This window comes from Diadema antillarum, unplaced genomic scaffold (genome assembly GCF_040938485.1).
Source record: "Diadema antillarum isolate AM-2024a unplaced genomic scaffold, OU_Dant_1.0 seq00002168_RagTag, whole genome shotgun sequence".
NCBI classification, from domain to species: Eukaryota; Metazoa; Echinodermata; class Echinoidea; order Diadematoida; family Diadematidae; genus Diadema; species Diadema antillarum.
Window position 1 is genome coordinate 153,222 of NW_027272806.1, and position 27,333 is coordinate 180,554.

Genomic DNA, 27,333 nt, shown 5'->3' on the forward strand with positions numbered 1-27,333 from the left:
GCGGGTCCGTAAGGTTTGTAACCCGTCCGTTTACGCGTTTACCAGCCAGCCAACCAGCGGTTTGTAAACATGGATTATGTTAATGAAAGATTACTAACCGATCCTCGCGAGTTGTCAAAGGTTAGATTTACGGAACTATTTCGCTCTCGCTCCGGGGACCGATGCTGCTGTTTCTCCTGTATGCCGACCAGCGGCCATGAATGAGAATGTAAAATTTGGTTAATTTTGATGAGTGTTTAGGAAGTTTTTATTACGAAATGGCGGATACAATCGACATGACATTGAGGAGACCATCGGGAGCTTCCGACGAGAGGTAATGTTTTGGAGAACACGTGTGTGTCTCCACCATTCACGGCTTAAATATTTGCCAGTGAACGGTCCCATATGTTGAGTTTGGCGTAAATACAAAAACGTATGGAAGCTAACGTTACAAGTTAGTGTTTATTAATAGCTGGATCACCTAAACGGATGATAAGATCATACCCTTTTTACATGTTTGAAATTAGCTTTGAGATATACAATTGTAATTCTATACAAAATGTAACAAGTTGGGCATAACGTTGGTGTCATCATGTTGAATTCAAATCATGACAAATGCCATTCACAATCACATTCATTCACAATGCCATGCCAGGCCATGACCCATGGCATTCAAAAAATCAATCCAGACAGTGTCCAGTGACAATGTCTAAACATTTTTAACTAGCACTAGCCATTGCTAGCAGAGATCCAATTCTTGCTTGCCTTTATGCAGGATTCTCGATCCCACAATTTTCATTTGTCATCTACGATCTAGATTCTAACTTTAAACGGGCTGATCCAGGAATTCTGCAAAGTTGCCAAAGGGGAGGTGCCTAGCTTTTTTTTTTTAAAACAAAGTTAAAGGGGAGCACACACGTGCCCGCATTTTTTATTTTTATTTCTTTCGTATTAAAAAAAGAAAAGAAAAATTAGCAGAACAGAGGGGGCGCATGCCTGGTGCGCCGCTGGCTGCCTTCTGCTCTCCTCTGGATCCGCTACTCACTGTTTTACATTACACTAGATCAAAGGTTAGACTCTAACGTTAGAATTCTGATCTACAGTGTAGCTGATATAACGTTACGTTAGCCCTAACAAGTTAACAAGTTAGAAAAACCTGTCCGGAGGAGTTTTTTTTTTTTAGGCTTATTATTATTTTGGTTTTTTGACATTCACTGCTCTTCTCTGTAAGGAGATTCCAGAATCAGCTGACATTTCATAGACTATTCTGTTATAATGAGGACGATCTGTTATAGTGAGTAGATCTATACTCGGGCAAGCATCTATGGGAAATGCGTGTTGTGGCAAAATCAAACCGTCCTCAACATTTTAAAGCCAAAAGGTATGCAAGTAACCGTTAATAGCACATACACTTGTACATGTACATATGTAGGTCAGCAGCTCTCAAGGGCTTTTCCCTATCTCGCTGTTTCCCCACAAATTACATTGTCTTTGCATAAATATGTTTTCATACCATCACATTATTTCAAATTATATGTTGTACTACTTGTATGATTTATGAACTTATTGTATTTATATTACATCTTGTACCTTCTTGTTTCATCGTAAGTTCCAATATTAAATGCTAGTACAAATAAACTAACTACACTGTATTTTAGTAAAAAAAGAAAATGCATTATACAGTGTACATTTGTATGTCTGACTTCTTTATATAGAAAATATTGTCTAGACTAGAATTTACTGTTCAAAGTCCATGTACTTCCGTGTAAACAATGGACAATTGGTTTTTATACAATGTATGCATAAATATGCATATACTATATTGTTTATTTGTTTTAAATTGTTCTTATGTTACTGTATATCTTCTGTGATACTCTGTTGTAATTCTGTTTCCACAGTGCCATGAGTATCTTTTTAGGTAGAATGAGAGCTTTATAAGAATATCTTTTCATATTTTGTAATTCTAGCCTACTGACCAACTTGCCTTTGTGGATGTCGTCAGCTTCTGGTTTTAATAGAACGCTGAATATTCAAAATTTTCATTACCTGCTTTAAAAAAAAATTGGAGTCCATATCATTATTTGAAAAGAGTGATGTACAATTTCATGGTATTTGTCTGTGGTGGTTCTCATTTTGAAGTGGAAATGCTTGTTTGTTACATGTTAGCTTCCATTGATCTCTAAAAATACACTCTTTTCACAACGATGCACTACTTTTTTCTTTTTGTTTTGATACTTTATTTTGTGACATTATGTTTGCAGTAACAGCAGTGATGATGCATTTGACAGCAGCCTGGGCTCGTCGATCACTCCGCCCTCATCAATGGCCAGTTCGCCCACGAAGCCCATCAGGAAAAGGACCATCTCGACTGGTGGATCAGGCGACACCGTCCTGCGCACATCCAACCGGACGATCTACACTGCTGGCAGACCGCCATGGTACAACTCCCTTGGGCAGCTTCATGATGCATTTGTCATAGGTCAGTCTGTTTCGTAGAGAGCACCACTCCAGGTTGACCTGTTGCTCTTTGGGGTGACTGAAGTCCTGACCTCAGTAAAATTTTAGTTGCCATCTGCAGCCTCATTTTCCATGTTTTCGGATCATCTGTTGTTCTCCATTTCTCACTGTGAAGGCTTCTCTTATCAAAACAGGGATTTATCATTGCCTGTGAGCGATAGGGGAGAGGTTTTTCTCCTTCAACCAATTCACACGTAGGTTTAAACCATGGCAGCTCGTCAGAACAATCATGCCAAGTTTTGGACATGGCTTGAAGTACCCATAAGAATGATAAGAATACAAAACAAGGTACACTTCTAACAAAAGCTTTGCTTATAAGAGTGACTTCAAGGGGTTTGAAATACAGCTGCATCTCGACAAAGTTCTTGCCCCACCAAGCCATGCTTTGCTGTGCTTGTCTCTGTATTTCTTAATTCAGATTCCATAGCTACTGCAGAAAACAAAAACTTTCATTTAACCCTATAAAGCCCAAGGGGGGGGGGGGGCACATTGTGCCCCCCTACCAGATTTTCGTTTGCCACTCCTTCGTCCTTAATCCGATTTCAACCAAATTTGGTGTCTTTTCCTAAAATCTTATTGCGAACATTTTGATATATAATTAAGCTATATTTGATGTTGCTGGTTGCCATGGCAACCATAAACTGACAACCATGTCAGTGAGATTTTGCATCTTTTTTCTGTTCCCATTTCATTTAACAGCATTACAGTGTATGAAATGGGTGTTTCTTGGCTGAAATTTGTTGAAGAAGCAACATTTGAAGTAATTATGGTCCTGGAAAGTTTTTCTTATTATTTCCTTTGTTTTTATGTGACAAAGGCATAAAACAATAGATATAATAGAGATAATTGAAAACAATAATATTTTCTACAGATTGCCCCTATATTTTGAGTTATTTTGATTTCTTCACCCAAGTTATGCCTCTAATATCATTAGTTTATCATATTATCAATTTGCAATCTCAAAATTCCACTATTATGCAAATATGACATGTCATAACTATACATGTGCCCATCCCAAACATTTCATCTCAGGTCTCATAATGTATCACTATGTTGATATGAATAGCGCCCCCATGTGGTGACCTTGAGAAATTTCAAACATAAATAATAAAATTCCACTTGCTTATCATTTGTGGCAAATATGACAATGATTGGTCTATAATAAGACATATATAATGGGGATAAAGAAATTATACCGAAAAATCATGTTTTCAGCATATTTCCTGTGTATTTCTTTATATTTTTGTAAATAGCGCCCTCCATGGGTGACCTTGTGAAAAATCAAATGTACGGTCATGTAGAGTATGAGTTACTCTACCCACGTGCCAAATATGACGATGATACATCAAATACTAAAAAAGTTATATAGGGGGGCACAATGTGCCCCCCCTTGGGCCTGCGAGGGGTCAAAATAGCTTGGGCTTAATAGGGTTAATGCAGAGGCATCTCCTTTGACAAACAGAGAAACTCCAATACCAGTCTTTGAAGGCAGATACTGAAAAAACAAAAACAACAGCCGACTATTGACACAGAGTCCTTGTAAACTGCAAGACATACTTTAAATCAGTCTACTGCGAAGAAGTATCAATCATGTTTTGTTCCACATAAAACAAAGTTACCTAGTTGTACCTCCAAATACATGTATTTATATCTATTGATCCATATTTCCAAAAAGAAGAAAAAGTTATAATAGTTTTCAAATTCTGCCCCCACCCCTCACCTCCCCTCCCTCATCTAGGACTGTGTGGCGGCAGTGCCTCGGGAAAGACGACTGTGGCCAATGAAATCATCAAGGCCCTGGATGTTCCCTGGGTCAGTCTCCTCTCCATGGACTCTTTCTACAAGGTGAGTGAGCTCTTGTGTCTGCGGCAATAATGTGTGCTTTGATTCTTGGCACTAGGCGCTATTATACCAGCATTACACGCAAATCACTGTCATTTTGGTGGATGCAGTGATTAAAGACTCACAATCAGCTGTGCAGTTCAGTGCAAAGATTCAAGCCTGTCACAACACTCAGTAAATTTCTATAGAAATTGGCTCAGATATTGTATCTACACACATGATGTTTATTTTAACCTTAAGTAGTACGTACCCGGTGATGGAATGGCAAATAAGTTATGGAACATTGGCTGCTGTTCTTAGGGTGATGATGAGCATTTATTATAATGATGCTGAAAGTAGATAATGATACTGATGTTCCTACTACTACTACTACTACTACTACTGCTACTACTACTACTACTACTGCTACTACTACCACCACCACCACCACTACTACTACCACTACTACTACTACTACTACTACTACTACTACTACTACTACTACTACTACTACTACTACTACTACGACTGCAGCAACTACTATCACTACTAGTCTTATTAAAATTGATCCTTACTACTACAGTGTACAATGTACATACTACATACCTAATAATGATAGCAATGATTCTCCTGCTAATGATGTTGATAGTGGAATGACAATCATCATTTTATAATCAAGGTAATAGAATAAGTCAATTCTTTGTATTAGCTTTTCCTTGTTCTTTTTTTTTCTTTGATATAATTTTATGAAGCTGCTTTATTTGAAAAGTTCATTAGACTAAATTCCTCTTTGTTCTCAAAAAGATTGCATTTGAATTTTGTTGTGCTGTTTCCTTGTCATATGTTTGGTCACTGTTGAAATTGAAACAAATCCTACTGCTACGACCTAACCTAAGAAACTGTTGGACATTTCATCTCATTTTTGTTTGTTTTTCAGGTTTTGACAAAGGAACAGAGCGAGCAGGCAGCGAGGAATGAGTACAACTTCGACCACCCCGACGCCTTCGACTTTGACCTCCTTGTGGAGACCCTGAAGAAGCTCAAGGAAGGGAAACATGTGGAGGTGTGTATCTCAGTCCATTGTGACGGACATTTCACTGACTGAAGCATGATATAAATGCAGATCAAGTATAAATGCATATTTTTAACATACATTGTCAGGGATGTTGTAGATGAAGGGCTATGTTAACTCTCTTGACGACTTGGACTGAAAACAACTGCATGAAAGGTTTGTTTGAAGATTTTTCTTTGTGTATGTGTGTGTGTGTGTGTGATATCCTGATTTGAAATAGAGAGTGAAAAATACTGAAATTATTATTTCTATTAATGAATACAGTGCTTTGTCATTGATATTGTATTAAAGTGCAATTCAACTTGAAATCTGCAAATACATGTATGTTTTCGTAATCATGTATTTGCTCAGATCTAAAAAACAATAACAAACAAACAAACAAATAAACTGTATTTCAGTAGAGCCATTGTACCAATAATGAAGTACATAAAATCCATGTAAAATATGAAGAAAAAAAGTTTATCACAACACTGTCTTAAATTCATGTTTGTTTGTTTTTCGTGTGAAATAGACTAAGACTAAAACTTGTCGCTGGGGCCGTCACACAAAGCTAAATTGATCGATGAGATAACCTCCCAACATTGGTGGTGATGTGTGAGTGTTTACTTTAAAGCAGTCCTGACACTGTCTGACTGGTACATCCCATTTACAGGTGCCAGTCTACAACTTCACAACACACAGCAGAGAGAAGGAGAAGGTGGGTGTGAAAATTTTGCATCAATATTTCAGTAGACATAATGTTTAAACAAACAAGCAGCTTCATTCTGTGAAGCGAGAAATGTTTGCGGCATGAAATTTTCATTAAGTTGAGCCGAAGACCTTTTTTATGCAACAAAATTTTTGTGAATTGCCTCTGGCATTGGATGTATATGGTGTGGACAAGAACTTTTGGGTGCATTTTAATTTCATGAATCTTGGCTCCAATTGAAATATGTGAAATCAAAATGCATGCAGACATCCCTTGTTTTACAGTATTCAGTGTCACACCTTCTCTGACATATTCTCTAGCATTATTGTCATAACCACTACAGTACCATCTTGTTATATAGCTGATGTTTGTGATGAAATTTCAGATACCAGGAAGTAAAAGTTAAGGTTAAAGTTACCATCTTTATATTGTAAATGCAAATGAAGGGAAAGTAACCAGAAATGTGTATAATTTATTAGTTAAAAATTGAGCAAAGAAAATGATAATCCTGTTTTCTTTGATCATTTGTACACTTTACTATATCTACACAGTATCCTGCAGTATCTTCATACACTTTCTTTGTTCAGCTATAACAAAATTTTTATATGCCAGTGAGGAAAGAAAAGTGCCGGTCCCAAGGACTTTATTATAACGGGACTTGCATACAATGTGTGATAGCGATGATGACAATAATTATTCAATAATGTTTACTATGAGTCTGTTAATTTACAATACACCATCTGTATATCCTCCCTGTTGACGAGAAATGATGGAGAAATGTTATGTGTATCGTCATGTCTTATCTTGCGTGTTTATGATGCAGTCAGTGTATTAAATGAATAGAATTGGTTTAGGCCATATCAAAGTCATGTTCATCAGATTGGCCTGAATTATAGCCATTCAACACATCTCATTGACACATTCTTTGTCTCTTCTGTTGCAGAAAACTATGTACGGTGCTAACGTGGTCATCTTTGAAGGGATCATGGCATTCTGCAAGAAAGAACTCATTGATGTAGGTGTTTCACGCTTTTTGGACTCAAGAGAGAGTTTTTGACCCGTGTTAACCCGATGAGGACGAGTTCCGAGTATACTCGGGCAAGTGCCTATGGCAAATGCATGCTGTAGCAAAATCAGCCCGTCCTCAATGGGTTAAGATTGCAAAACACACTTTGCTGAAGTAATTGATTTATTCTTGAAGTCACCATTGTACTTTGTTATAAAAGAAATAAAAATGCATCGGATGATACTCATATCATTGTACAATTTTCGTATTTGTCCAATGGGAAACACAATCTCCTCTCCAGTGAGTTATGTAGCAATATCTGCGACACATTGTGTAACAAACTCTTTTTATAAAAAAAGGGAAGAAAATGAAAAGCATGGAGCTAGCATTATTTCTTTTCCAGAACCAATGCCAACCTGGATCAGGTGTATTTGTTACGACTTGACATTGTGATGTCCACACCCCCCCCCCCCCTTTATTAGTGACTGCAGATTATCAGAAAGGGAAGCTGTTGTCATAAGGCAGGCCAACCTGCAGATAGATTGAATTAAATCGAATTAATTTGAATTTGACATTGTATTGTCCACAATTAAGACTAAAAAATATGCTCTCCACCAGTGCTACATACAAGAGTTGCAAATTAATGTCAAATACATTCAAAGAATAGGACATACCAAAGAAATTGTCTTTCAAACATATTTTACTATGATTGTTACAGAAAATTTCAATTGGGGATTATTTTATAATCATAATACATCTTGTTCATCTATAACTCAATTGAGGAAATAGATTGGCTATCTCTGCTCCAATGTGTTGAAAAGATGCAAAGAATGAATGTGAAAACTATGAGAGCAATCTAATCTTAATAGTCCCAGGCTCATTAATGTTTTATATACCACAATGGCATGTCGCATACTGAACAACCTTCCAAGCAATCAGCTGTAAGTGATGAGCACACATTGCTGCTACAAGTTGCCATGACTCAAAATCACACCCAAATTTCTGCTTCTCACGATGCAGGTCCTGGACATGAAGATTTTTGTCGACACCGACTCCGACATCAGGCTCGCCAGGAGGCTACGTAGAGACATCACGGAGAGGGGTCGCGACCTTGAAGGAGTTCTCAAGCAGTACAACAAGTTTGTCAAGCCAGCCTTTGAGCAGTTCATCGAACCTTCGATACAGCATGCCGATATCGTAGTGCCGAGAGGTAAGGCAGCGTTTTGCTGCATGTTCACAGTGAAGATGCATAATTACATATAAATCCAACACGGCACATGACACATGCTGTGGTATCCGTCAACAGCAGATCTGATTTGATTTTTATTGTTGTTACCACTTCTATTGCATTTTTTTTTTAGGATTATCAATTTTTTTTCTAAAACACAAAACATTGAACCTCCATCTGTAGCAGCTTGTCTCACATAGGAAAGCACTAGTCTTCAAAATATCCACATCAATAAATCTTCTAAGAAAATTTACTCTTGTTGATAAAGTTATTTTTTCTTTATACCCCACCTCCCCCAAAAGAAAGAAAAATAGGAGAGACAGAGAGACACAAAGAGAGAGAAAGAGAGACAGAGAGACAGACAGACAGACAGATGGAGAAAAAGGAGTAAACAGTTCAAGGATAGTCATCTTACCTTGGCTGTAAAGATACATGGATGATATGATTTTTCTTCCACTTTCAGGAGCTGAAAATGACGTTGCCATGACATTGATAGTCCAGCATGTCCACGATCAGCTGAAATTAGTGAGTATTGTTTTCAGAATATTAAACAATTGTAGAAACATGATATTTAACAAAATTCAAGGAAAAATTACAATCCACATTTCAAAGTTATGTGCATGTACTTGTACTGTAAAAGTGGATATTTTTGTGTGAGTTATTTTTTATGCTCGGCTGGGTGAGATGAGTTTTATGTGTTTTTAATTCAGCGGAATCAAGATATGAACTACTGGAACATATGGGAAGCAAAGATATTCACATGCTGTGTTTTTATGCCTCCGCAACGAAGTGGCCGGAGGCATTATGTTTTCGGGTCGTCCGTCCGTCCGTCCGTCCGTCCGTACGTCCGTACGTCCGTACGTCCGTACGTCTGTACGTCTGTACGTCCGTCCGTACGTCCGTCCGTCCCGTTTTGTTTTTGTCGATATCTCAAGAACCGTGTGGTGGTTTTACATCAAACTTGGTATGAGGGTATATCCTTGGGGGATGATACTTTGTGTGGATTTTAAGGTCACAGGGTCAAAGGTCAAAGGTCACAGGTTATTTTGTGAAAAAAAATTGAAATTTCATGTTTTTCTCCATATCTCGCAAATGGTTCAAGGTATCTTCATGGAACTTAGTATATATGCTTGTACCGATGGGCAGTGATTATCTAGGGAAGTTGGGGTCATGGGTCAAAGGTCAGGGGGTCAAAGGTCAAGGTCAACTCCTCAAAATATCACTACTTTCCTTAAAATGCAATATGCCTGAAGGGGTTTTTTTTTTTCAAACTTGATGTATGGCATGTATTACCCAATATATATTTTTGGGGAAGTTTCTTGCCAAAAGGTCAAAGGTCAAAAGGTAAAAGGTCAAGTGAAAGTGCTAAATTGCACTTTTTCCTCCATATCTCGAAAGTAACTCAAGGTATCGTCATGAAACTTACATATTTATGCATGTTCAACCTAACAGTGATTCTCTTTGGAACTGTGAGATCAAAGGTCAAAGGCCGGGTTTAGATAATGCTATTTTCCCATTTGATACTGAAATTATGCTTTTTCTCAATACCTTGAAAATTACTCAATGCATAGACTTATAAAAGGGTCAGAAGTCAAGTAAAAATCATCAGTTCCCCAAATACCTGCACTCTGACATTTTAATCATTCATCCAATTGAACCTAGTTCTAGAAAAAGTGAACATTCAGCACATTTGTGTCAAACCTGTCATTTTAATATTTTGCCAATTGTGTGAAACTGTCATCACACATTGTCAAGACATTGTACTATAGACCTATTAGGAGAACCATGCATTATGGCGGAGGCATATCAGTAGCCGTAGCGATATATCTAGTTTTCTTCTTTCTTTTTTCTTTTTTTTTTTTTTGCATTGGTTTCTGGTTGCATGAAATGCACAGAAAATTCAACACTGTGAAAATTTCCACTTTAATGTATCACTGTCAGAGCAATGTGAGGCCAAGATGTGTTACATGTATTGTGGTAGCAGAATTTACAGTAGAAGCCAGGTTTTATTCATTTGAAACATTCGGTAGGCACATGTCCTGTGTCAAGGGAATTGATAAGATGTAGTAAGAATTGTTAGTTTCTTTTGAAAGAAGACTTGCCTGTTAAGTTTTAGTCAACAAGTCTTTTGCTGATTCACAGTTTATGTGCAACATGGTATAGGTACAATGTATCTTCACATCTTAAATTGCCAGACACTTGTAGGAGAATGTAAAGGCAAAATAATGTTTACCAATTCTGCGCTTCAGAACAAAACTCTGTTCAGTGTGTGCCCTTCTTTTGGTTTTGTAGTGGCTGTGACCTACCGTTCACATCACAGAGCAGGATGAAATGCTTTTTAATAGTAAACGGGGTATGGCAGGGTCTTTTGAATGGTAAATTTAGACTAATTGAGCTGTTTTAATTCTCTCTCTTTCTCAAACTTTGCAGAGAGGTTTCAAATTCAGGTGAGTTTGGGAACTTCACGGTGTCAGAAGTTCCCCACAGCATGCAGGAGTGTTTCCTCACATTCTTTCCCTGGATTCATTCATTTATTCTTTTGTCTATTGGTATTGGAGGTTAAGAAATTTAATGGCTGTGTATAATGCCTTGTCTTACATCTGTAGTGGATAAAAGGTGTGGTGTCCCTGTCATGTACTGTGTTGTACAAGTACCTGTCATGGTGATAGGCCATTTTCTGTCATTGCTCCATTTCTTTGTGTAGAAAAGTGTAGAGAATTTTAAATTCATGCTCACAACTCACTTTTTCAATCAGTCATAATTCTTTATTTCTCCTTTCATATCTAAATATCACAATGTTTGCCATATGATTATATTCTCTATCTTAATTCAACTTTTCAGTTTGCAGTTATATTCTTTCTTTTTACTTGTTTTTGTTTTATAAAAGAATGTGCGTCTGTAAAATTATGCCCTCATGTCATTTAAGTTACTGCGTAACATCAATAGAATTGTCAACTCAGCATGACGGTTAGTTCCATGTGGCAATTCCTTTTTTTGAATAAACATTATTCTGACATATTCTTTCAATGGTTGTATTGCATTCCCATTCATGAGGACACTCACTTTATTAGAAAATGCAAAACCATGAATGAAATTTCAAGTCTGTTGAAATGTGGGTTTTTATTAAACAGATGGAAGAGTTACCGCTAGCGCACTTCTTATCTAGCTTTGCTTTTCCTTTGTACTGGTAATTGATTTTGACTGAAATGATTTATGTTCCAGGTCTGAGCTTCCTCATGCCCACATCAACCAACCATTGCCCAGTACCCTGCATCAAGTCAGCAACACTGTGCAGGTTCAGGGGCTCCACACATTCATCAGGTAATGACTGTAGTATACTCAGTGTGTTATGTGATTCCACCCCTGCTGCTTGATTGTCCAGGTTTAAGGGCCTTAGGTGCTCATTAAGTAATGACTGGTTATATATATGCTGGTGGTAATGTATGGATTGCTTTTGTTTTGTTTTGTTTTGTTTTGTTTTGTTTTGTTTTTGTCTCGACCTCAAGATTATGGACTTTTAGGGGCTCACCACACATTTAGCTGATGATTGAAACAGTTTCATTAACCCATTGAGGACAGATTGATTTTGCTACAATATGCATTTCCCATAGACACCTGCCCGAGTGTACTCAGGACTCATCTTCAAAGGGTTAAATATATCCTGTCCCTTCTCAGTGTTCAGCGATAAAATACAACGTGTGCATTCTTCACCCATTTAGGACGAGTCCCGAGTATACTCGGGCAGGTGTTTATGAGAAAGGTGTGTTGTAGCAAAATCAGCCCTTCCTCAATGGGTTAAATTCATGATAATTTTACATCAGTTTTCACCAAAAAATCATGAGGACATTATATTTGAAGCTGCCTCTATGCATTGAGGAAAATAAAACTGAAGGAATGCTACAGCCTACAAAGAAGTCATTGCCAGACGCCTGTCAGTTTAAGATGCTTGGCACTTCTTCCTTCAATTTTTATGTCTCTAAACAGCCCTGACTTTATTCTTGCTCTTCATGTGTACATGAAATTTTTCAAATAATTTATTCTAACCCCCTGTCAATCATGTCATGCTTCAGAAAACTTGAATTAAAGCACTCCTGTGTTCATATACACCTTGTATTGTATATGAGCCATATTGATTGCATGTAGGCATAGATCCACAATTGTGACCCGCTACAACAAAAAGGTCCTAAAGTCGCGCACGGTCGAAGCCGTGAAAATCGAGTTTGAAGTCAGAGCATTAAAATTGGTCAAAACTTACGATTTTTTGATTTTGATATATTATTGGAGTCTAACATGTCTTCTATCATCTGTCAAAATTTTGAAGCGAAATGATCAAAGGAAAGATTAAAAAATAGCGTTTTTCTGAGCCATGTTTTTTGGCGTTTCAACGAAGCAGAAACTGGTTCGAAAATTTGGATTGAGCGCCGCAGATAGGTTCCGCCCCTAACAACGACCAGAGTGATCTCATTGGTCAGTTTGCTGCTTGCTGCTAACCGAAGCATGAAGCTCGCACACTGCCCAGTCGACTGGTGCTTGTGGGCAGGGTGCGCTATGCTCAGCCACTTTTCACATCCTGGTCACTGATTGGTTGGTGAGGAGACCGGCGACGCTGATGTGCTTGAATGAACTCTTCGGGGGTTGCTAGGGCTTACCTTCTATTGTCCAGAGGTGAAAACTGACTTGCGTGTCCCTTGATCGCAATTGCGTCGAAAGGAAGACTTTTAGGGCGCTTTTCTCGAAACAGTGATTTTCCAGACGTCTCGACATGCTCTCTTTTAAACATCGATATCTCCACAGCCGATTATTTTAATAAAATGTGTTATATATCAATTTAAAGAAGAAAGATTAGGGAATTATATCATGCAATTTTCAAATAATCGACCTCGCCCGACTTTAGGATCATTTTGTTGTAGCGGGTCACAATTAGTTTAGTTTGTATGTTGTAGCGACGTATTGTGCAAGTGATGAAATATTCTGATTGGCAATCATTGATTTTGTGGCATGCTTTCCCGCAGGAATCAAGAGACGGGCCGCGACGAGTTCATCTTCTACTCTCAGAGACTGACCAGGATTCTCATCGAACACGCCCTGTCACTCTTACCCTTTGAGGTATTTCACAGGAAGAATAAAAATGTCTTGCCACCTCAGTATGGGTTTGGACCAAATGAAATGCATAGGGTCATGTTTGATATGATATGAATGTAACCTCATACACGCCAGTAAGAATGTAATGGTTGTATTAAAATAGCATAAATCATTTGACACCCTCTAGTTAGTACTAGTGATGTTGTAACATTGTGTGATTAAATCTTAGTGGTTACATGATAGCTTTGATAGTCAAGTGTGGTAGGAGCTCAGTGTACATTCTTCACTCTTCTGCTGTTGAACTGCTCTACTATGGTTTCTGAACCAGCGAGTAAAGTTCTGTACTGCACATGTAAAGTTTTGGTCGCATCAGAAGTTGTTTAACTGCCCTGAAAATTATTCGAGTAACCATTATCGTGTAGTCTGACTTTATTTTTCTCCAAAAAATCAAAACCATGTACACTTCCAAAAGCCTTGAAAATTTGATCAACTACTACCAGTTATTCTGTGACTCTCTTTTTCTTCAGATCATTATGAATATGTACACTTCCTCTATATCAGAGACACTTCAATTACATCTGAAAAGTTGATAGTTGAGTAATAGAGTGATGGAGAAGAGTATACAAAATGCTTTAAATAGGTGAAAAAGCATTAGATGTATTTCTTATCCCCTTTTGTTGTGTTCCTCTCCCTCATCTCTAGGACTGTGAAGTGGAGACTCCACAGAACACGATCTACAAGGGAAAGCGCTTCAAGGGCAGGGTGAGTGATGAGGTGACCTTAAGGTCAGGAGGAGATAAGAGGAGAAGGTAGATCCGCAGTCTGGTCAAACCAAAATCAAGAAGAAAGTGATACACTAATACAGAGACAGTATAAGCATTGCAGTCCACACATTCCCAATGATGAACATGAGATGTCTAGTCGTACAATATTCATGTTTGCTTTTTGCACCATTTTTATGTTTTCACATTCCCCCTCCCCCACATGCTGTGGTGATAGGAACAGTTTTACAGCCTCTCTCTTGTCAGGTACAAAGGCACATGTTGTTATAGCATTAAAGATGAATTGGTCTCTGTGATGTCCATTAAAGCTTGCCTTGCCCATGCACAAGAGGCAGCTGACCAGGCTACGGATTTTATGGGTACCGATTAATCCTTCCAAAAGCTCAACTGTCATGCAAGGTTGAGCGGCCCACCCAGGCATAAAAATCCCATTGTCCCCTCAAATGCTGAGGTGATTATGTAGGGGTTCAAGGGAGGACTGCTTAATCCTTGCACAAGGACATCTCCTTTCAAAGAAATCTGCAGTGATTGACATGTGAAGCAGAGTTCAGTGACCTTTTGAAGTATTTTACCACATGTCGATAAGATAAAAAGGACTAGTATATAACTAGTGTTAATCATTTGCATTTTGCATAAGTTTGGATTAGATAAACAACAACAAAAATAGTTATAAGGAAATAAACACATCTGCGTGTCTTTAAATACTGGGAACTTGAAACTCACTGCTTTTATGTCTTCACTGGCTATTCCAAGATGTAAATTCAATTCCAAAGTACACCATAGTTGTAAATGTAAAGAATGTGGAACCTTTCAAACATTCTCAAAGAGCCTGTACTCTACCCCATTACACCCCATTACGATTGCTTGAGTTAAGTCACACCCCTCCACCCCCTTCCATTAGCCCCAACTGAGTTCACAGGATTAAGCAATGGCCCAGATCTGTTGTTGCTGGCTTTTTAGGGGAGATTAGGCTGTCTCTATAAGAAAGCTGAGACTCCGTTTCTCATAGAGGTTTTATTGATTCAATTTTGCAAAAATCACAGTTGCTACGTACAGCAGCCAGGACACAACAAATTGGTTTTGAACATCTACACATTGTTGCTTCTCAGTCGTTTCTCAGCATCTTGCAATAATTATTAAACAAAATCCATATGAAACAGGCCTCTTTGTATCACCACACTGGTGAGAAAAGGAACATGGTTAGGTTTGGGAAGATAATTTAAGGCTTTCTGCAACGGACTTTCATATTAGCCGATCAATAAGAACAAGATTACTTGTTGTTGTTGTTGTTTTGTTTTTTTATGATAAAAAGAAGAAGGGTGCAATTCCATGTGTGTGAGCTCTTTGCAGTGGTACATTTAGGTGGTAAACATGTATATCAATTTCATGTGAATCAGTTGTGACTTGGCAAATGCAGGGAATAGAATATGATGCATTTTTATAACAAACTTTTTTGTTAGAAATATGCCAGTGGTTTGCTGAATAATGAATGTGGTCTTGTTGAAAAGATTGTTTGAAAATTTGCAGCTTCTACAAAAAGTGATGCTTTCTTCTCTCCTCCATTTCCAGTCGCCTAATGGCAAAAATAAGGTTAGTCGAACGATACGTGAGGCACGGCGATTGGCGTGTCACATATAACTTTCACTCCCAAACTCATCTGACTCATTTCGTTCCAAACTGCTCTGCCGTTTGCCACACGACTCCATGCTATTGAAGTAGAAGAGCTAACAAGTTCCATGATTGCATTTGAGTGCATGGTTGGCTTAATTCTTTTTTTTTCCCCCAGGTTTTATGGTGTGTTTTTCTTGGCATGGTGTAATGTTTGTTGAGCACTTCATGGGATTGAGATGTGATTTCTAATCCATTTTGATCTTTCACAAAGTGAGAAGTGTTTCCACTTGATGCTAGTATCCGATCCGATTGGTTGCAGTGGCGTTGATTTTTGTCGTAGTTGATCTTTTTGCACACAGCAAATTGGCTATTGATCTTTGCAGTACTTTGTATTCTTATTCTGTATTGCCTATGTATTCATGCACTGAGCCTCAAATATGGCGGTATCTCCCTATGATGGAATGCAGTGGCAAAGGTGTGACAGAATATTAGATAATGTAGCACATCAGTTAATTCATTAGTCATTACAAGACTTTCAGAATCTGTTTTAGATGCAGCCTTTAAAAAGTTAATCATTTATTCTTTTTGTTTTCTATCATGCATTTTCTTTTATATGGTGGTTGATATTGACAGCATTTACCACTGACCATAATTTCCATACAAATGATGTCACAGGCAGATTCTTGGTTTGGAAAGTTTGTGTTTTTTCGGGGTTTTTTTGCGTATCCAAGTAATCTCGAGAAAAGTAGAAAAATTATTATAGAATTATGGCACATCCCTATGTATTTACGCATGTAGATATTCATTTGGCCACGTAAGTGATGTTGAGGGTATCATGAATCAACCAAAGTCAAAATGCATTTGCATTGCATAGTTCCTTTAACTCTCTCTTCATATCCAGAGAAATTTAAATCTCTCTGATTTGCAATTATTTTTATCTTTTGAGATGCACGTAACGCACAAGTGTCTTTCCAAATTTACACTTTAAAACCTCACTGTTTTAGTAATTTGTTGGGGTTTTTCATGTGTGAGTGTCGGCAGCCCTGGACTTAATACTCATGTAGGTTGCTTTTCAATGATATTCCTGCACAGGTCATGATGGCCTCGGTGGAAATGGCATATCACAAGGTGTATTAGACCAGCCCATCCCATATCAAGTGCATTTTGTCACTATCCATATAAACAATAGTCACAGAAAAAGAAAAAAAAAAGTTTCATATTCTTTTCAGAGAGATTATCTTGTTGTTTTCAATGAGATTGTATGAACGTTTGCCTGGTATTCTTCTCAGATATACTTTCCTTATTTTCGCTGTGATTTTCAGGATGTTCCATGTGTGCGTATTACACTCAGCATATTACACAATCTCATAGTAATCAGAGCATGGTTTAGTCCTCACCTAGTCATCAACTTATCAACCAGAGCTGAAGAAAATATTAACACATATATACTCTGCATAATGTATATACCATTTAAATATAAATGAATGCTGATGTACACATACATATCAACATTTGTGCAGGTATACACAAGTCAAATCAAAACATGTGCTCCACCCTCCTAGCATCCACATACATACACACATATCTCAAAAGTACCAGTAAATGTATTCTTGGTTGGTGATGGAGTTGCAATTACTTGAGCACATATATGTACATGCACTGAGCCATAATTTGGTGCGCTATTTAATAGTGACATGCATTTTGTATATTATCATGCAAAACCTGATTATAACTTACAATTGTGTAAATGTAAATGGCATTAATATTGTCATGATTTCATCTTTGTGATATCAACGGTGCAGTAGAATCATGTTGCCTCCTACCAGACAAATGCAATATATCTTAAATGTGGGTCAGGAAATCACAAAATTCATTTCTTGAAAAAGCATAGTAACTATTTTTCATTCCATCACTGAGTCCTGTATCGCCTCTTGCACCACTCACAATTTTTTCCTCGAGCAATTTCTAATTCACAAAATGTTATGCTTACAGAATATATGCTTGTATTCTTTCCTCAAGCAGGGTCAAATTGATATCCATTAATATAGGGTTAAATCCTCCTACAAAATTAAGAAATTAATTGAAATGAAGAATGTACAGCAGAAGCTCCAAAATTAACTGCAAAAGGATGTAGACAAAATTGATTACAATTTCTTTTTCTGCCACTTAGAAAAAACAAAACAACAACATTAATGCCTGCAAAGTTATATCAGCACTGTGTTTTGAAGTACATGTATATATGACTGTCATCCATTCAAAAAGTGGCAATTTTTTATTAATTGTGACCGTGCACCTCAAAACGAACATTCAGTCGCACACACTGATTTTGCGTGAGGGCTGAAAATAAGTGAAATGGGTCAACCTAGCCGAACTTGACTTTTTCATATTTTCTGAGAGAGCAGGTCTTCTTTTACATTATGCTAAAATTTGGTATAAAACGGGCAGGAAAGTGTGTTTTTTTTAGCAGTTTATCTCGAACATTTTTGGTAGAATAGTGTGGTTAGGTGTGTCTTTAGAATCCCTTTTTCATTTCTGAAAAAACTTGTCCACTTTCTTCACTTTCAACTCTAATATCTTTTCAAAGAATAGTGCTACTGCTTTGAAAGTTGGCATTAATTATGGACAGAATGTGTTAATGAGGCATGCTTAATTTCAGTTTAATCTGATAATCCCTTCATTTTTGTTACTCTGGTGGTTTACTTCCTGTTTTTTGTCCCATTCATCGCACAGCCAGCATGGTTTGGTAAAGATTAAGCGCTTGAATAGACACTGTACTTCAGAGCCTCTTTTCTCAGTTCACACTTTTCCTGAGTTTGTGCTTTCTTTCCAATATTCAGATATGTTAGGAGAGTCCATTTGATTTGAGTTGTACATCATTTTAAAGCTTAAAGTCTGCTCTTTCAGAATATGGTCTTAACTAAAAATTCATGTCTGGCAACTTTTTGTTTGTTTTGAGGTGCAGGGTCACAATTGTGAAATATCTACAGGTAACAGTTGTCCAATTGTTCTTATGGTCAAAATTCCTTCTGTTTTTTAAAGCTGTTGAAGAATGTACTACAGATTTTCCCTCAGTATACTGCATTACATTCAAATTATTTTTTTTTCTTTAGTCATTATTATTGCATGCAGAGACCATCTTATGACCAAAGAGTTGCTGTGAAAACATGTGAAACTGTTTTTGTCCTGTATTTTCTTTCAAGGAGTAGTTCATTTGCTGTGTTTTTGTCTTGTTTTTCATTCATAGATACCATGCCATGCACATAATGTGTGAGAATCTAATGAGATGTGTTTATTCTTTAACATTGTATTAGAGGTAATAGAAATCAGTACGATTGCACGAACACAGTGTTATTGTGTATAGGCATCTGAACTGTAGAGGGCAGTAGACTTGCCTGGCTTGGTAACGACATGTCTCCACGAAGATCACGGGACCTACATGTATGTATTTTGACCAATCACAGGCTTTAAAACTTATAAGGCCAGACTCTCTTTATATACGGCACTACTGGCTCTGTAGGCAAACGCTGAATCGATTGGTCTGCTGGCTGTGAATACTGATGCTGCGGTACAGTTAAACCAGGCGGCCCCAGAGGAATCTCTACAAATCGCCTTCTCTAGAATCAGAAGTGATAGGGCTAAAGTAAGTCAGAGCTATGAGCATAAAGAGCTGGTGACTTGTAGTTTCAAGATTGTTCGTGGCAGATCCATGGATGTACCCCTCAAGGTCTTGTATGGGCACCAAATTAGGCAAATTGTATGACTGCAAGGGTGATAGAGTGATGTATATTTGTGGACCCTATAGCCCACACATTACAGAATCTTTAAAAGATATTCTTCTGCTTTGAGTGAATACATGTAGTGAGTGTTCTTTCAGGTTTGTTTGTGGCAGATCCAGGGATGGTCCCTTGTGGCCAATAGGTAATACTCTGAAAAATCTGAGATGGTAAAGTTTGCAATGCTTGAGTGAGTGCTAAATCCCCTCTGGGTCTCCTGTTTTATTTCCAGTGGAATGTGTCCTTTGCAAAGAATGAAGGATACTAGTTGTGTCGTGCTACGACAGAGTGACAAATGGTCAAGTGTACAGCTCTATCACTTATCTGGCTTTATAGAACGGGTCATGGAAATTCTGGAGTCTTGGTGGTCCGAGAGCCATGCATCAGTTTTTATGGGCTGCACATTTGATATATGATTGTAGAATTCATTACTATCACTGACATCAGATAGACTGTAAATATGGTATTGGGCACTTTAACAGTGAGAGATGACTATCCATGCATCTAGTATTACCAATATGCAGTTGCATCTATGGCAAGCCTGTAAATGCATCCAGTAAATCTGCCAAACATTGGTAAATATCGGAAATGAAATTGTCATAAACAATGGAGTTCGGGCAGAAATTTGTCCTCCTTTCTGTAGAATAGCTGACACACATCTTTTCTTGCTTCAGTAGGAGTAGTGCCCACTCATCTGTGCCTTGGTTAAGCAAATCCATAGTTATCATATGCACACAGTTCCTACTGACATGCTGAGACCTGTACATCATTTGAATAGTATTGTGCCTGATAGGTACATACAATGTACCTTTTTTTTTCTCTCTCTAAGAAGCAAAGACCAGTGTAGTTGTTGATACAGTAATAGAATACCATGGAAGGCTAAATCTTAGTTCTACAAGACAAAATGCTGTTCCGTTTTGTCCTGCACATGTCACACTATGATTATTAGTGCCAGTTTTGTTGCAGTTCATGTGTGTGCAAATTTATGAAAGTGGCCGCATCAACAGACGAGGGTACAATGTACATTTGTACAAGAATGTTTGTTTCTGTTTCTTTCGTTTTGCCAACTTGGATATTGAAAACTTAATTGACCAGATCTTCTGCTGCAGTTGTTGCAAAGTCATATTTTATTGGATTCTGACCATGCCATATTCTTCATACCCAAAATTTCCCGATATCCAGTGCTAGTCTATGTATCTCTCTATTTCTTTCCTTTTATTTTTTATTTATTTACGCAGAATGCAATTATTTTATCATGCACATGTAATTCATGAATAATGGAACTACCATGGACATTCAAGCACATTGTAAATCTACGGTGATTGCCCACTAACAAATTAATGTCATACATGTATGATCATAAATATGAATTGGGGAAAGTACCTGTGTGAATTCCATCATGTGTGAATATAGTCTTGGTATACTATAGCCCAACCATTGCTGGAACACCCCAGTCATACCTTCACATCCTTGCTTTACTGCATTTCAGCATACAATTTACGTTTAGTTGGCATATTGTTTTCATCTAACCTGAGCAAGAAAAAAAGTTTTCTTTCTTATATTAAATGTATCATATGAGCTTTCAAGAGTTCGACTTATAATCTTTTTGGAATGAGAAAACAAAAATATTTGCATCTTGCTTCTGAAATTGGCAAATCAGTTGGGAAAATCTTGCTTACATGTATATCAGCAAGCTTTAGTTGCCCTATGAGTAACATCATTATACAAGTAACTGCTGGGGCCCTGAGTATGCAGAGGTACAACAGGCAAACTGACCCGTTAATCACTGTAGAACAGCCCAGAGATTTATCCAGTACGTGTGTCTCCACATTCAGATTTGCGGCGTGTCCATTCTGCGAGCGGGGGAGGTCATGGAGCCCGCATTGTGCGAGGTGTGCAAAGACATCAGACTGGGGAAGATCCTCATTCAGACCAACACAGTGACTGGAGAACCAGAGGTGAGCTTGGTCTCGGGGAGATGGTACACATTATGTTTATGATGTAGGGGACATAGTTATTGTAATAGTGATAGACGAGGTACCAATGACGTCATCAAGCCATGCTTGTGGGGGGCCCCATACATACAGTGGGCAAGGGCATGAGTGTTACATCCCACATTCCATCATCACATGCGATTTTATTAGGCCAGCCAGGCAGGCAGGCTGGTATGTGGTACAATGTACATGTACCGTGTGCTAAAACTATGAGCTTGATACACACATGATTTGATTTTGCCCTCTGGCAATGTGTCAATTGACATCACGGAACCTCATCTATAATAATAATAGTTGTGTGTGTAATAATGTTTTTGTTGTTTTGTTTTGTTTTTTTGTTTGTTTGTTTTTTTACCCTGTGAGTTCCATCGGTGACATGTTCATGTACAATGTCAATGACATCTTGTGATGTACTCCTGAGAAGGTTGGAGTATTCGACCTTTTGAAGGAATATACCTATAGATCAAGTTTCTGTTTCGCTTCACAGCAGTGGTCATACTGGCAAAACTTTGTGAACACTTTGTGAAGTTCGCTCATCCGTTCCCACATGGTAGCCAAACTTCTCGAATTTTCAGTTCATGATAAGTTCTCAAAGTTTGGTTCACTGGTGTGCATGTGCAACAAAGAAGAAAGAGCACATTGTGTGATAGCTTTGGAGGCACCGCAAACAGGAAGTGGTAATGTGACAAACTTCACAAAACTTTCAACTGCGTGCATTTAGACTGCATAACGCTCAAAAAGATTTGTAGAAATTTAGGAAAATTCCCTAGTTTAAATGGAAGGTTTCGCAAGAATTTTTGGAAGTAGTTTTCAGGAAGTTTGCATTCAGACTGGTCAAAGTTTGAGAAGTTAAACTGCTTTGTAATTGGAATTGTAATGTATACATATTTCTGTGTAATCTTTCCATTTTTAAGCGCATAGGGAAATTATTTACTATGTGTTCTGCGCTATATAAGAACTGTCTATCATTTTTATTGAGGTTTTGCCAGTGTGACTGTGGCATAGTTGCTTTATGATGTTACTTGTCATGATATAATTTGAAATCAATATATAAAGCAACTATGACACCAGCTTCCTTTTGCACTCTCTGTAGAAGTTTTATTTGTTTGTACGTCTGGTTTCTCTTTTATTTTGTGTCCAGCTCCACTACCTTCGTCTGCCGAAAGACATCAAGAAGGATTACGTCATCCTGATGGATGCTACCGTGGCAACGGGTGCTGCAGCCATGATGGCGATTAGAGTGCTTCTGGTAAATATTGTCAATTATCATCGACAGTTATTAGTTGACAAGTTCATATGCAAAATCAAACCGTAAGGATTATCTTTTTTCATCTCTTGAGTTGCTATGTACACATTGTATCTTTTAGTTTGAACAGCACATTGATATTTTCATTAATATCTGATAATATTGAACTGCAAATTAAGATTTGTGGTGCATACATGTATGTCGAAGCTGCCATGCCTCCCTGATCCTGCAGGTCACTTTCTGAAACTTGGAGATATTTCTGTGAGTTATGATATTAGCAGACAGGTCAAACCCAATATCTGGGCACAATTTTGGCATTTTATTATCACTGACTATTCTACCTGCACTTTAAAGGTATTATTTACCATTTGCAGATGAAACAAAGACCGAGCTTTAGAGCTTCAAAATATTACTTAGATGTGAGTTAGGGATAGAAACAACCGATGTAAAAGTGAAGGGTTTGTTTGCAAAAACCGATAAGTCCATTTTTGAAGATTTTGAAGTACGGTCTCTGCCATAAAGTACAAAATAATACCTTTTAAATGATATATTGGTCACTACATATAAAAGTATATTTTTGAAGTTATGGTCAAAAGAAGAAAACATTTTCTTATTATTCTCTTAATTTTTCTTCACCTTTAATCGCAAATATCTCCATTTGGCAAATATGGACTTATCGGTTTGTGCAAACAAACTCTTCAAGTGTTAATCAGTATAATAATTGTTAAATATTGTTAAAATATACTAAATGTGATCAGTGTAGTTATGATAAGATTATTTCTAGAATAAACCTTCTGCAGCTGTGGTTTATTTAGAAAAATAGTGATATCTTTCTATATTTTAGAGTTTATTTCAAATTTTTTTTCAGTACACTGTAGGATGCTTTGTGATACAACTGACCTACACATATGCATCAAATGTGATAATCCAAATATTTTCTGAATGAATGGTAAACAGTACCTTTAACGAAACTGAACAGTACAAAACATGATTCTTGCATCTCATCTATTCAGGTGCATGTGCTTTCAAAGTTGAAAGACGACTTGTAGGAAAAGAGAGCCAGAATATTTTTATGCATAGAATATGAAAATATTGTGTATGATGACATTTGTTTTTGTTTTGTTTGTTTGTTTGTTTGTTTTTTTCTCCCTACCTTGCTTTCTAGGACCATGAAGTTCCTCAGGAAAATATTCTATTTCTCTCGCTCCTCGTGGCTGAGTCAGGTTAGTCTATTTACTTTGACTGATTTGAATGTAGTGTTATTTTTAGTGTGAATATCCCTGGAGGATCAAACTATTTGGCTGGCTTTGATTTACTTACAGAGTTTGTAGTTACCAAGCAGTGTTGACAAAATGCAACTGTGAAAAGAAGTGTTTTTTTATCAAAGCCATTCCACTGCAATGTGCCTGAGGTCTCCGAGTATCTATTTGTCCATGGATTAACTTTCCTAACTGCTTTTCTGTGTATTTAGACAGATATACATTGTAGATAGATCAATAGATTGATAGATAGATAGATAGATAGATAGATAGATAGATAGATAGATAGATAGATAGATAGATGATAGATAGATAGATACATGTAGATAGATAGATATCGCTTTTTTGGTTCTTCCTGGTGGTATATGTATGTATGTTCATGTTCTGTAATTGCATGGCAGTGTGATTTGGATGGTGCGATTATGATCAACAAATTAATATCTCAGTCTGTTCCATTTGATATATAAAACAGGTAGGGACTGTTTTTAATTTGGGCAGTGATAAACACAATTTTTTTTTTTCAAAAGCAGTCTGTATCTGTACACCATCATAATGACCACATGATACGCCTTTCACCCATCGCTCCCTTCTAACAGGTGTGCAGACAGTGGCGTACGCTTTCCCTCGGGTGAAGATCGTCACGACGGCTGTTGACAAGGAGGTCAATGAGAACTTCCATATCTTGCCCGGCATCGGTGAGTGGGGTGCCCTCTATCACCCTCCCTTGGTCTGGCCAACACAATTAAGATTCAATCTAAAGAGCAATTTTTTGTGTGATCCCTTCAAAGATTTTCATAGATCATTGCATTTGGAATGTTAACGTTTCATGCATGCCTATGCCTGTGTAAGATATGAGAAAATAACTTAAGTACAAGAACATTGAAAGTGGAGGAATTTCAACACCTCCTTACTTCTCAAAATGTGATATCTGAGCAGTCATACTTGATCTCATTCCTTTAGAGTATAGAAATTATATGATACGTAGCTGACTATCCGTGATGAAGATTATTCAATCAGCTGTGATTCCCAGTTAAATAATGTGCATCATAGTGATACCAAAAAAAAAAAAAAAAATGTCTTGGATAGGGAAGGTATTGAAATCACGATTCATGTGATTTATTCTATGTTTTGCAATGTCTGGAAGAAGGGCTTTTTTTTTTTTTTTAATACACGAATGCAATCATTGTCAAACACTAGCAACCACTGTAGGAATAGTACCTTGGTATACAGTGTGGTAAACTGTGGTACTTTAACTCTTTATGCGCCATGGTGTAGACCCCCTGTTTGCCACATTATTCTGAGACTGCTATGCAGGCATCCTTTTGGAAACCATTCTTCTTCTCTCTTTTTTTTCAAATTCGTGTAACTTTGTGTAGATTCTTGTTATGCTGGACATGCATGAGCAAAGTAGTGGAGAAAATTCCAAACTTTCCTATGATGTAAATTTTGAGGCAAATCTATGACTATTTTTCTTTCAAATGATCATTAGCTACATATTATTGTCCTGGCGTGACTTTTGCACTCAAAACAGTGACAGAAACCAGAATTTACTTAAAAAAATCCAGTGGGGAACACCACTTGATATTCAATCGCCTCATGATACAAGCAACATGTGACAGGAATGGAATTGCGAGTGACGCTTTCACTGCACTGTCGCATGTGGCGATTTATCAATCGCTTTGGGCGGGTTTGTGCGTTTGAGCAAAACATGCGAACTTGGTGCGCCATCAGCTGAGTCAGGCTTGCAAACGTGGCACATAAAGAGTTAATAAATGGAATAAAATGATGTTGCTAGTGATGATTGTGGTGCTTGCCTCTTGTAGAGAGCATTACTGACACCTCCCCTCACCTTTACACATGTATGTCTCTTTCCTTTGTTTGTGTTTTTCTCTCTCGCAGGTAATTTTGGGGACCGGTACTTTGGAACTGGATTATGACATGGAATGTTGGAGGCTTGAACCATTTTTTTCTTTCTTTCTTTTTTTAACAACCTGTATTTTCAGCTGGTTATCTTGTGAACTAACTTGAAATATTTACATACATACAGTATGTTGCCAATGTCTACCTTTCGCGTTTTTCTTGGCCAATCGTTTGTAACATGTTAACATTGGACAGCTGTTTTTTTGTGTATGTGTGTGGAAGGGAAATAATATGACCTGACCATTAGAAGTCCAGTGAGATTTGCTTCTGTTTTTCTGTTCTTTTCTCATGCAGTCCATACTTAAATGACTTGAGTGTTAGACTGAATGGTGATATTCTCAATGCATTCTTAGTGAAAGGATGATCATTTCCTTTGCAGGGTTTACTGTAAAAGTGGATATTTTTGCATAAGTAATTATTTGTGCTCAGTCGGATGAGGTGAATTTCGCATTTTTTTTTATTTCGCGGAATTTAGCCATTAATTACTGGAACATATGGCAAGCAGAAGTATTCATGTGCTTTTATTTTCACATTAGTTTCTGGATACGCAAAATGCACGAAAATTTGCACCCTGCGAAAATGTCCACTTTTACAGTATGATGTGGAACTAAATCTGTCATTCAGTTTTAAGAGAGGAATATAAAGATTTAACTCTAGGCTGTTTTATATTTCTCAGTCCTTCTGACTGTGTGCAAGTTTACTTTACATCGTGCTACATACACTCCCACCTATCAGAACCTCATTGTGGTTGAAGTTTTTACTCTTTGTTTATGCTTGTTTGTGTGTATCTATTTTGAATTTGTAAAAAGAAAAAAAGGAGTAAGTTCTTGTTTCTTCTGTCTGTTCAAATGAATCATGTCCTGAAAGTGTTTGATATGAAGTTCATGTCGACCATGGCAGATCTGTATTATGCTCGTGTCATCCAACATGAGTTTTGTTTCTCAATGAACAAGAGATGCATGTTACTGCCTTAAAATGTCAAGGGCATTGATTGTACATACAGAAATTATATTCCAAACTCTGTAGATGCTATGAAAGGAACCGGTCTTTTTATGCCTCCGCAACGAAGTGGCCGGAGGCATTATGTTTTCGGGTCGTCCGTCCGTCCGTCCGTCCGTCCGTCCGTCCGTCCGTCCGTACGTCCGTACGTCCGTACGTCCCGTTTTGTTTTTGTCGATATCTCAAGAACCGTGTGGTGGTTTTACATCAAACTTGGTATGAGGGTATATCCTTGGGGGATAATACTTTGTGTGGATTTTAGGGTCACAGGGTCTAAGGTCAAAGGTCACAGGTTATTTTGTGAAAAAAATTTGAAATTTCATGTTTTTCTCCATACCTCGCAAATGGTTCAAGGT

The 27,333-nt window shown here is 37.6% G+C and overlaps 1 protein-coding gene across 1 annotated transcript; it reads left to right on the forward strand.

Annotated features, from left to right (window-relative positions):
- LOC139714123 (uridine-cytidine kinase-like 1) lies at positions 1–27,014 on the forward strand. The gene is made up of 18 exons (XM_071625846.1): positions 1–313; positions 2,241–2,458; positions 4,235–4,341; positions 5,255–5,380; positions 6,042–6,086; positions 7,021–7,092; positions 8,104–8,293; positions 8,775–8,836; positions 10,742–10,758; positions 11,534–11,632; positions 13,324–13,417; positions 14,096–14,155; positions 15,745–15,765; positions 21,395–21,517; positions 22,695–22,802; positions 23,965–24,022; positions 24,655–24,753; positions 25,958–27,014. The coding sequence occupies exons 1-18, from the start codon at positions 258–260 to the stop codon at positions 25,993–25,995; spliced, it is 1,593 nt and encodes a 530-aa protein (XP_071481947.1). The 5' UTR covers positions 1–257; the 3' UTR covers positions 25,996–27,014.
- The last annotated feature ends 319 nt before the right edge of the window (positions 27,015–27,333 follow it).

Excerpts from the sequence above, each read along its gene's own strand:
- LOC139714123 (XM_071625846.1), top strand. The coding sequence starts at position 258 with ATGGCGGATACAATCGACATGACATTGAGGAGACCATCGGGAGCTTCC. Across the intron at positions 2,459-4,234 it reads TCATGATGCATTTGTCATAG|GACTGTGTGGCGGCAGTGCC; the intron begins GTCAGTCTGTTT and ends TCCCTCATCTAG. Across the intron at positions 7,093-8,103 it reads GCAAGAAAGAACTCATTGAT|GTCCTGGACATGAAGATTTT; the intron begins GTAGGTGTTTCA and ends CTCACGATGCAG.